Genomic DNA, 12151 nt, shown 5'->3' on the forward strand with positions numbered 1-12151 from the left:
TCTTTGTGATAGATTGCCTTAGTTTTTGTATAAATTGTATGTTTTAATTCCTACCCCGAGGACATCAAAATTCAAAGCATGCAATCTCTTGATTAGGAGGGAGCATCAGGTCAACCCAACCTGACCCAGGTTTGAGAAGGAGGAGTCCTTACCTTTGTGATAAGTCCTATCACCACCCACATCTGATGACAACGATCATCTGTTTTATTTTTTCCAACCAATGTGGCTCATTTCCAGTAGCATGAGACAAAGTCATGGTTCTTCCTAGCCGCTCAATTTTTTTTTTTGAAAGGCAAGTTGGGGATAGGCAAACCTTTACCAGTTATACAATTATACCATTGGGATTTGAACTTGCAATGTCCCAACACAAGGTGACGTGTCTATACAATGATACCATAAAAATTTATAGTTTTATATATTTTTTATGTATTACTCGTAGAAACTGAGTACGGGATCGGCGACCTGGTCACACTAGCGCAGCCCACCACCCACAATTTATCAAATCCGCTTAATGAGTTTTCCTTGCCACCAATTTGTGCCAGGTATATACTGGGTTTTATTTACCAGTAGAGTATGTAGTCTTAAGGTATCAAAAATGAAACTGGGTGCATATCATGGAAAACAAACGTAAGAAAGTAATTAATAGAGTTCTAAATAACATGATTCATATGCATATGAAATTTACTTATCAGGTATCAAAATGAATCTTCTAAATGTTTTCTGATAAATATAACTTTCTTGTAATCAAAAGGTGATGAAATGGCAGACAGGAAGAATGTGGTTTGATTAGTTAGGCTTGACCTAAACCAAGGTACTTATGCATTTATATTCTACCTAACCCACCTAAAATGTAACGATGTCATCAACTTTTGTGCATGAAAATAATAAGCAAATCATGCTAAACATGATCAAGAGGTCACTTTTAGCTTTTGGAGAGTTACCATCATAAGTTATGGTACTTCGGTACCACAATAGACAAACCTTATATGAGAAAATATATTGAACCATGATGACAAGTAGGTACACTTGTTTGCACTGATCCTGACACCAAATGTTTTGTCTAAACTGGCAGATGTGTTCAACATGATTTCTTTACCATGCTAATATGTTTAATCATTCTCAGTAGATATAAGATTCAATCTTGAAGCTGCAGTGATGCTCAAACTTGTAAGAAAACTCACTCTATCTGTGGTGATGCTCATTTTAAACTGCAATGATGAGGACTCCAGTGTTTGTTGTGACAGGTTATATATGATGTTATATTCTTCTATTAGACATTAGAATCCACAGTAAAAGAATAAGAATACTCTAGCAGCATAATGTTAAGACCACAAAGAAGCTCATATCCTAAGGCTCCGTGTATCAGTTCGCAATGTTCATAATGATGTCATGCTTGTTACCACCGAGGTGGTATCCCATGTGGTAAGCGGGGTCCTGTGCCAAGTTGAGGGCCCAAGTTCCAATCCCTCTGCCACATGGGGCTTAAGAGATATCTGGTAGGGATCTGCCAAATCCCAGCTTGCCTTTCAAAAAAAAAACGATGTTATGTTTGTTTTAGGTACTTTGAAAAGGTAAATGATGACCAGCCCTTGTTCACCCAATAAATGTTTTCTGCTCATTAAAAGGATTGATATAGGAAGATATATGATGACAAAAAAGATTCCAGACAGATCACACAACTAAGTGCCTTTTATTTACTCAGTGGATTTTGTGTGAAGTGCTTGAAGGCCGAAAAGATTATGCGAAAATGCTTTCCGAGCTGAGAGATGCAACTGCATTTTTGTGCAGAAACCTCCTTTTCATACCACATGGTGCCGATGGTGTTTCATTTGACCAGGGAAAATTCATTTTCATACAAAAATGGGCTATTTTCTTGTGGAACAGCTGGGCCTAAGCGCTTCGCCTATAGGTTTCCAGCACTAACAACATTTTTTTTATAGGATTCCAGCACTAATCAACTTTAAAATGCAGAAAACAGAAACAACAGTGAGTGCACTTGGAAATGAAGTTACATTTGACGGGGTATCCTCATGCTTGCAAAAGGTTTCTTGCATAATATGAACACTATCAGGTTGTTAGGTTGAAACTCAGGGAAAATAGCAATGCTGATTGAGCAGAGCTGTTGCTGCAAAGTGTGTGAGGGGTTGCAAACCCCAGCTCATACCCAGTCTTCGATTTGTTACTTTGAATATGAATTTACTTTTCATCTGAAAATGAATGAATAATCTTGCCTGTTTCTCAAAAAGAAACAGTGAGTGCACTTTTTTTGTTGTTATTCCTGGATGCTAATATACATTTAACCATATTTTGAAACCTGTTTCATATTGTGACCTCGGGTGTAAATGAATAGTTCTGGTAGGATCAGCCAATTCGATCAAACGTGGACTTGAAAGCAAATTTAGCAAAGCCCTTTTCTTCCTGAGATTAAGGCCCTCTCTCCTTTATCTTGCAGGAATAACGATCTATAACTTGTGCATCACCAATGTTCCAACCACAAAGGCTTGCAAGCCCTCCCCCGTATAGCAGAAGTAATCTTTTACATGTACATTGAGGCTTGCGTTTCCACAGGACCAGCTTCGTACTATTATCCATATAATCAAGCACATGATCGTACAGAAATCAATCTGAGGTCTAAGCAGATTACACCGATGGACTAACCAATTTGTAGGACAATGTCCCATAGTCTCAAATATTGCCCTATTTTTTCAAACTCACAATTTTTTATCACGAAATTTCTAAAAAACTGATACAGCTCTGAAGAAAAATACGCACTTAATTTGAAAATATCACTTTATTATACTGATATTATTGCATCAATAATGCAATATTAATATTTTTAACATTCTTTTTATGTTTTTATATATCTTCATATATTTTTTATACAGATTTTTCAAGAAAATGATTCTGAATTTTTTTAAAACTTATCGCAAGACCTTTTTACTGGAGGAAAAATCCCGATGACAAGATTTGTGGCTTTAGTACCACTAACCATAGCTCTTGAACACTGCATGATTTGATCACTTTGATTAAGAACGACACGAGGCAGAATTATTTACATAAGAAAATGATTCAAAGTTTTAAACTCTTATCTCCTCCACCAGGTCCAGAGCATCCTGATTTTCTTTTCATGCATGTAACAGCGGGGCACTGGTTCTTAGGCTCCATTCTGACTCATCACCATTACAAAATCTACATTGCATCTTGGGATGATTAAAATAAGTGCACCTATGAATGACCAAAAGGCAGTGAACCCGCAACATGACCAAAAGTCAGTGAACCCGCGGATCAAAAAGAGATACCAACGCAAAAGTCGACGTCTGCAACCACAGAGAAAGTGAAACTAGTAAGACGCTTTAGCGCTGGCTCAACGTAGTCCCGAATACTCATTTCAAACAGAAAGAGCACATGGAATCAGCGTAAAGATGAAAGGCGTTTTGGGGAAGAGAAAAACCAGCCATCCACACAAATAACACAAGTAGCGCTCGCTGGTGAACGAACAGAGGGTGTTCAAGCGCAGCGAATTTCTGTGGTGAGTAGAGCCAAGCTCGAGTTCATGGCATGCCCGAGTTAAACGAGCTGAGTTCCCGTTGACTTGCTTATAAAAAATGTAGTTTCAAAATTGAAATAATACAATTTGGCCTTCAAACCTACTGAGCCAAGCTCAAACGGACAAGTTAACAAAATAAAGACAAAAGCAATAAGATTTTCTCTTCAAACCTACTGCTTGCAAGTCAAACACTTCAAAAGATTACTAGGAATTTGTACAAGTCAAGCGGAGCCAACACCCATTGTTCGTGTTCGGCTTGCAAGCTTATTTCACAAGCTCGAACAAGCTCTTTTCGAGCCAATCAAGAGCTTAGCTAAGAGCAGCTCATCTTGTCTCCCAGCCTCGCACAAGGTCGACGTGGAGCATCTGTTTTTAGATAACTCAGTGGTCACACTCGATGGGAAACGAAATATGAACCACATTTTTCATTTGATGACTACGAAAGCCACGCCATCCCCATTAAGATAGAGAGGTCAATATATTCTATATATAAGCTGGTGAATAAAGTATGAACAGAGATAGTCATGAAACTTGAAAACATCACCAAACATGAAATAACCTATGTAGGGATATACCATAATACCACCATGGTCACACCAATCTGAAAATAAAGCCAGACAGTGATTCAACTGATAAAACAACAAACAATCCGATTATATAACATTTCTGGCCAGCCAAGCTTCCCACGTAACTTTGCAAAAGGATTATACTGTCAACAATGGTAAACAACAGCTAATGGAACTCTTGAAAAGTGCAAAAAACCACATCCCATACCTAAAGCTAAACGCTGCATGATCAAGTCTTAGAATTTCTTTTCTTTCAATGGCCCCTTGGGAATCTTACTTAGCACCTTCGCGTCAAACACAGCATACTGCTTCTTGATCTCGATCATTGCCTTCTCTGCTGCAGATTCGATCTGATCCTCATATTTCTCATACAATACTGGCACCGTATGCAGTGTCACAAAAGCTGTTAAGGTAGCAAAATAGTGTCAGTTTTGAGGAAAACAAAAGGGAAAAGAGAGAGAGAGAGAGAGAGAGAGAGAGAGAGAGAGAGAGAGAGAGAGAGAGAGAGAGTCCATGGTGAAAAAAGGAGAAAAACTGAACCTCACCTATGTAGAACAAGGTAAGGAAGTTAAACCAACTCCCAACAATAGACAGAACCCACAATCCAGCAATCACCTGAATGCAACGAGAACAAGTTCTCTCTATAAAAAAAAGGACATGATGTGTAGAACAAAGCATCATAAAGGATTGTTGGGGAAATAATCTTACACTAAGAAATTTCTTAAGATTATGGCCTAAAGCCACTTCACGTAGAATAGAAAATGCCCGATTTATTTCAAACCTCAGGCCAATGGCAATGTTCACAACAACATCCTCAGGAATCTTAACATCTGGAATGTGCAGGGGAGCCCTAGAACCATTCAAAACCATAAAACTCATCAAATACTTCAAAACACTAAAACAAAATAGAGGACACACATCATATCACGTCCTTGTGTAGTTGTGATGATAATTGTAATTTAGTTCCTTTCTTTTCCTAGAGGGGTCCAGCGAGAAGAGAAACAAACATACTTGTTGACGAATGAACTAGCATTGGACCAGAGAAACAGGATTGTCAAAGAGAGTATGAGGCCATGGCAGACAAGCGTAAGCAGATGATATCCGATCAACTCAAAGAGAAGCCAGACCACAGTCACTCCACCCAGTATACCAGCCGAGATCTTCTTGTTTCTCCATAGAAAAACATCGGCAGCTGCACATCAAAGCAACAAAACTTTAACTGGAAAGACCTCAAAGTAAAGGAGACAAACTTGATTAGACGCCCACATTTCTCAACATTGAAGACAAAAGAGAATGCCGAGTCTTAAAGCAAACAATGAGGAAACAACAACAACAACAACAACAACAACGCCTTCATCCCAAACAATTGGGGTCGGCGATATGAACCAAAAAGAAAATCATTGTGGGTCCTCCACATGAATCCTTCTCCTCCAATCATTTCTATCCAATGTCATGTCCTCGGTGAGGTTCAAAGCATTCATATCCTTTCTTATCATCTCCATCCAAGTCTTCTTAGGCATACCCCGACCTCTTTTAGCTAATATATTTTCCCATTTCTCCATCCTTCTAACCGGAGCATCATTAGGCCTTCGCCGAATATGCCCAAACAATGATGAAAATTTCATCTATTTCATAGTGACCACAACCTAACTTTCTGTAAGTACAGGAGCAAAGGCTAGGTTTGAGAAAAACACTTAAGTACTTGGTTTGTTTCTCATCTATTATTCCTTTTTTTGTGTATTATGAGATGAAAAAAGACAGAATTTACATAGATATCACAACATACAAAAACAGACTTAGCAAACTGTAAACGAACACCAAGTCCCTCAGATGATGAAAAAGAAAAGGCTTTTCTTCCACTGGTAAGCAAGCTGGGGAATTCAGACCTTAACATGAATCAAATGCAAGCATAGCACAATGACTCTACCGATACAGCAGTTACATTCAACCCAACAAGTACCCTTTCAATACATCTCTTTGAATGGGCGGGATCGGCAGAGCCCCTCCGTGATTCCACCACTGCTTTCCTAAATAGATCGCTTAAATAACCCAGTCTTAATATTCTCATTATCTTCATTCAACATGAACCCCAGAGGTCTCCTTAATCTCATTGCCTAAGAAACATATCCAGCAACGACTTTCTAGTTCTACGCAAGAACCTCGATCTAAAACCCTGATTCCATAAGATCAATTTAAACAAAATAATAAAAATAGATTTACGCAATAGATCTCCAAATCCAAACCGCTATCATTTCGCAAACGTAAATTTAAAAAAAAAAAACGAAAAATCAAAAGCAACACCAGCAACTAAATAAATAAACACACAAACGTAGCATAGCAGCAACGAGAAAAACAAAAACAAACAAAAAACCTATTCCGTCTAAAACCCTAATTCCATCAGACCGATCATAGCTCGCTAAAACCCTCAAAAAATCAAAGATTCACAACTTTGCATCTCCATTTCAGGAATCGAAAAATCAAAAAATGAAAGAAAAAAGATCGAGATCGAACGCGAAATAAGGAAAGCGTCGACGACACTCACGCTTGCCTCCTCCAAGGACCTTGTGTACGGGCTGCTTCCTCCCGAAGAGCCGGTTGATCGACGACGAGATGGACGGCTTCGGCTTGTCGTCGTCGGAATCCGATGACGACGAAACGTCGTGGTGGTGCAGCTTCTCCTCTATCTTCTGCATCTTCTCCATCACGCTGTCGATCACCGAACCGGCGCCCTCTGCGTGCTCCGACATGACTCCGGCGAAAAAACCCTAACGGAGATTCTGACGGAAACCTAACGCCCCCAAAAACTCTGAGCGAACCTCACAACAACTGAGAAGTGAAAACCCCAAGAATGACGCGCGCGGCTGGTTATATAGAGTCAGGGACGGGACCAACGGCGAGATTTGATCCCCAACCTCTATTGTGCCTTTTCGTCCGTCCGATCTTCCGGACCTAAAGGCCGAAGCTGTGGTTCGGGTTTCTCATTAAATCCGTTTTGTTTTGTTCATCCCGAGGCTTAACGGAGACGTTACTTGTTGACGGCCTTCGTTGGTAAGGAATCTGACCTATAGGTCTCAGGAGTCAGGAGGAGGAATCTTAGACGGCGTTAAGCTTCCGTTACTTTAACACGCGTAGGGACGATGCTACTTTCGGGATGGGTGACCCACGTTGAAGTCGGTCTTGATGAATTACTAAAATGCACCTGTTTCTTTACATCGTTGCCGGGAACGAGCTTCTCCAGTATCAGTTGACTTTAGACTCAAAGTGACAACTCTCGCGAAATTTATGAAAATCTTGGGGAAAGATCGTGAGAAATTACCCAAAAGGTAAAAACGGTAATTTCTCTCTAGGTTTTTATCAAACTGCGATATTAATGTTTTTATCTGCTATTTATCATGAAAAAACCATGTGGTTTATATATATATATATATATATATATATATATATATATATATATATATATATATATATATATATATATATATATATATATATATATATATATATATAAAATTTAACTTTTTATATTTTTAATTTATTTTTATTATTGATATTTTGTTAAAAAAACACAATATCTTAAAAAATGTTTCAATTGCTTTAGAGTTCTTAATGACGTCAACAATACTCTTGATCATGTTTTGTGAGGGCAACTAGCAAGCTTGAGAATGAGGTTTCATCCTTGGGGTCGAGTGCCGAGTCAAAGGCCTACCTCTAGTGTTGAGGAGCATCGAAGCATCTCACGGGGCTTTCGCTTTTAAGTTCATGATAAGTTGGTATCAAAGCCTTGTTGAAACTATAGACAGTCTTACCATCATATTTGAGCACTTGCTAAAAAGGTTCAACAATATGGCCGCGAAAACGGATGTAATCAGTAGGAAAAATAATCAGCTAGAGCGACATTTTAGAATTGGCATAGTTGGAGGAAGAGTGAGACATGGGGATAAGCCTCGTATTAAGTTGCATGAACCTGTGAAGTATGAGGGTGCTCGTAATTGAAAGGATCTCGAGAATTTAATTTATTTACTTAATGGACCAGTACCTCGATGTTGCAGGGTTTGAGAAAGATGTGGACAGATTGCGCACCGCAATGATGTACCTTACGGATGATACAATGTTATGGTGGAGACGTCACCTAGGTGATGTTGGGCGTGATTTCATTATGATTGACTCATTAAATGATTTAAAGCAGGAGTTGTGTGAGTACTTCCTGCCCAAGAATGAATAGAGAATGTAATAAGTTATTGACATTTAAGTAGATTGGGTCAATTCATGATTACGCTAAGGTGTTTATCTCGTTGATGTAGGACATCAAGGATATGGGTGATTCAGACCGCTTGTTCTACTTCGTGCGTAGATTACACGGATGGGCCGCTATGAAGTTGAATCAACATGACCCTCTAACCCTCACTAGGACACTAGCTACTATCAAGCGATTGACTAAAATTGATAAGTGCAACTCGGTATTTCAAGGGATACCATTCAAAAAATGGCTATAATCATAATAACAACAATCAAAGGGATAATATAAGGAATGATCATGGGGACAATGCTGGCAATGAGAATTGATAGGGTGACGACTAGTAGAATCGTGACTTGCGATATGGGCAGAATAATCATTGGCACATGAATAACAACTACAAGGGGAAAAACTATTGTCGTCGAGACTTATCACTGTCATGGTGACCATTGGGCGAATGAATGTTCTAACAAGAATCACGGTCAAGGAAATGGAAATAGCCTCTAGCTCAGAGCTACGAACATCGTTCAAGCTGAAAAGGGGCATGTCATTGCAGAAGTGCCGATTGTTGGAGTTGTGCAAATGATGAACACAATGAAGGTGACACTTATTGTCGAAATGAGAGTAACATGGCAAATGATGAACACAATGAAGTCCTTCTAAATGAGAGACTCACTAAGGCTTTGATAGACATAAGTGTGATACACAACTTTATTTCTCTTGAAAAAGAGGAGTGATTGAGATTACGATAGAAAAAGGAAGAAAGTCGGATGAAGACAAACAACTCTGAAACCAAATCTATCTTATATGATGTTGTCTGTGATGCGCTAGTATAAATCCTGAGCCAGTCTAAAAGGTTGTAGTCTTGATAGATGACTTAAGGTCATCCTTTGAATGAAATTCCTGTGAAGTAACATGGCAGTGCTAATGCCTCCTCTGAACTCTGTCAGTTTTGAGGATGAGAAGCAGCCTTGAATAATCGCTGCCTTGCCTGCGGAGAAGCCTTGTGAGTGTTTGGTGTATGTACTATAATTGAAAAAAGGTCTGAAGCGAGGTGATGAGACATTCCATGTGGTAATTCATGAAGTAGAAGTGGGAAGTGTTGTTGATGTCTTGTTGACCTTAGCGCTAGTGTTGAAAGAGTTTGGTGATGTGACGTCTATCAAACTATTGAAAAAACTACTTTCAAGATATAAGATAAATCATCAAATTGAGTTGGTGTTGGGTGCACGGTCATCCGTGATGTCATCATACAAAATGACGACTGTTAAGCTACAGAAATTGCGGAAGCAACTCAATGACATGCTTAAAACTAAGATTATTCAACCATTCAAAGCACCCTTTGGAGCACCCATGTTGTTTTAAGCAAAGTACAATGGGTTGAAGCGCTTGTGTGTCGACTATCGAGCGTTGAATAAATTGATGACAAATAATAAGTATTTATTTTCTTTCATCGTAAACTTGTTTGATTCGTTGAAAAAAGGCTCGGATCATCTCAAAATTGGACTTGTGATTAAGTTATTGGTGGGTAAGAATTACTGAAGGAGATGAAGCCAAGACCACATGTGTGACACGCTATAGGGTGTTCGAGCTTTTCGTAATGTCATTTGGTTTGATGAATGCATATGCAGCCTTCTATACTCTAATTAAAAAGATATTTTACTCATTTGTTGACAAGTTCATTGTAGTTTAAGTGAATGACATACAATAACTCGATAGAGGAGCATATTCAACGTGGGAGGAGGCTTGTTGAAGATGGATCACCAGAAGGTCAAAGTCATTCGAGAGTGAAAAATGTCTGCTAAAGTTTTCGAGTTGCGCTTTTTTGGGACTTGCCAATTACTATCAGTAATTCATTCAAGGATATTCACTCATTGATTTATTGAAGAAAGACAAGTGATGGTTATAGATTGATGCTTGCCATGAGGCCTTCAAGAAGCTAAAGCGTGTTTTGACAGAAGGACTTGTGCTATAATTGTCTCATTACCCAAAACCATTTGAAGTACAAACAAATGAGTCTAACTTCACGATTAGAGAGGTGTTACAGGAAGGACATCTTATCGCTTTTGAAAGCCGCAAGTCGGAAGACACCGAGCGATGCTACAAAGTGCATAAGCATGAGATGCTAGTTATTGTGCAATGTCTCTGTGTGTGGAGGCATTACCTTTTGGGGTTGCAGTTCGTTATGTGGACTGACATTATTGTGACAAGTTACTTTCAGACCCAGAAGAAGATGAGTTCAAGATAAACTCACTAGCAGGTGTTTCTAGCAGAATTTGACATGGTCCTAGAATATAAGTCAGGTAGGACCAATGTCATTGATGATGCATTGAGTCGAAAGGTTGAACTTGCAGCACTGCTCAAATGAGAATATAGCACTAGCCAACCGACATGTGATCTTCTCAAACATGTTTGAGAAGCATTGAGGAATAATTTGATGGCTCAATAGCTTATCACCTTAGTAAAGGAAGAAAAAACTCAAAGATTCAAGTTGGAAGATAATTTGAACCGCATCATTGGGGATCATTTGTTCATCCCACAATAGGATACTCTATGAAGGTGCTTGATGCAGGAGTGTCATGACACACACTGGGTTGGTCTTATAGGGCAACAGAGGACGTTGACATTGTTGGAGCATACATTCTACTGGTTGTAGATGCATGATGATGTGGATGCATACGTGTGTACTTGCTTGATTTGTCAGCAAAACAAGGTCATTAACCAGAAGCCTGCAGGATGGTTAGAGTCATTACCAATGTCGAGTTGTCTGTGGGCGTGTATCACCATAGACTTCATTGTCAGCTTTCCCATTACATGAGTATGCATCTGAATTCTTGTAGTGTGGACAAGTTCACAAAGTATGTTGTTTTTATACATGCTCCTACCACATGCTCAGTTGCTAACATTTTAAAGTTGTTCGTGTAATACATGATCAATTATTGAAGAATCCAAGAGAGCATTGTGAGTTATCATAATGCTCATTTTACTAGAGGTATTATGCTTGATTGGGTTAGACTTTCACTTTTGCATAAGTTTTTATCCTAGAGTGATCGGCATATCAATGTCTTGCTGAAAAAATATCTTTGACACTTTGTTAGTGCTAATCAGAAAGATTTTGTGAATTTGCTTGATATTGTTCAATTCTACTACAATATTCAGAAGAGCGAGTTATCTGACCATAGTTCATTTGAAGTTGTCATAGGACAATAGCTGCAAACTCCACACTCTCTTGTTGCTCGAGGATATGGAAAAGTGCTTTATGTATACTAGTTCACTAGGAACTAGCAGGATCAAGCATAGCTGGTGAAGGCATATCAAAACAAAGTGTCGAAGCACATGAAAAAATTGGCTAACAAGAAGCGTTGATTTGCAGAGTTTCACGTTGGAGACAAGATGTTGGTAAAGCTTTTCCTCAAGTACACAAACATCTTTCGGAGATACCACTGAAGCCTTATTCACAAATATGATGATCCCTTTACCATCACAAGGCGTGTTAGGAACTTGACGTATAAGTTGAACTTACCAACAAATTTTCAAGTGCATTTAATTTTTCGCATGTCTAACCGAAAGTCGTTTCATAAAAATAAAGAAGATCCACAACAAAACATGCCTCAACGTGCTCACATCCCACAACACACGCCTTCAATAAGCACATCGGACAAAAAATCAAAAGTCATCCTAAACTACTTCCTAAACAACTTCAACAACTAAATCAGCAAAGTAAAGAAGTATTTGATGCAGTAGAAAAGTCTATCAGAAAGTAAAGTCACATAGGAGAAAGCATCAAACATGATCATGATGAAG

The 12151-nt window shown here is 38.8% G+C and overlaps 1 protein-coding gene across 1 annotated transcript; it reads right to left on the bottom strand.

Annotated features, from left to right (window-relative positions):
- Positions 1 to 4075: 4075 nt before the first annotated feature.
- Positions 4076 to 6959, bottom strand: LOC149819870 (reticulon-like protein B2). The gene is made up of 5 exons (XM_089982754.1): positions 6656 to 6959; positions 5125 to 5305; positions 4822 to 4963; positions 4659 to 4728; positions 4076 to 4516 (listed from the first exon to the last, which is right to left on the bottom strand). Exons 1-5 carry the CDS (start codon positions 6858 to 6860, stop codon positions 4350 to 4352), a joined length of 765 nt encoding a protein of 254 aa, XP_089838880.1. The 5' UTR covers positions 6861 to 6959; the 3' UTR covers positions 4076 to 4349.
- Positions 6960 to 12151: the final 5192 nt, after the last annotated feature.

The sequence above is a fragment of the Nuphar pumila genome, chromosome 12 (genome assembly GCF_984573655.1).
Source record: "Nuphar pumila chromosome 12, dmNupPumi1.hap1.1, whole genome shotgun sequence".
In the NCBI taxonomy this organism is placed as follows: domain Eukaryota; kingdom Viridiplantae; phylum Streptophyta; class Magnoliopsida; order Nymphaeales; family Nymphaeaceae; genus Nuphar; species Nuphar pumila.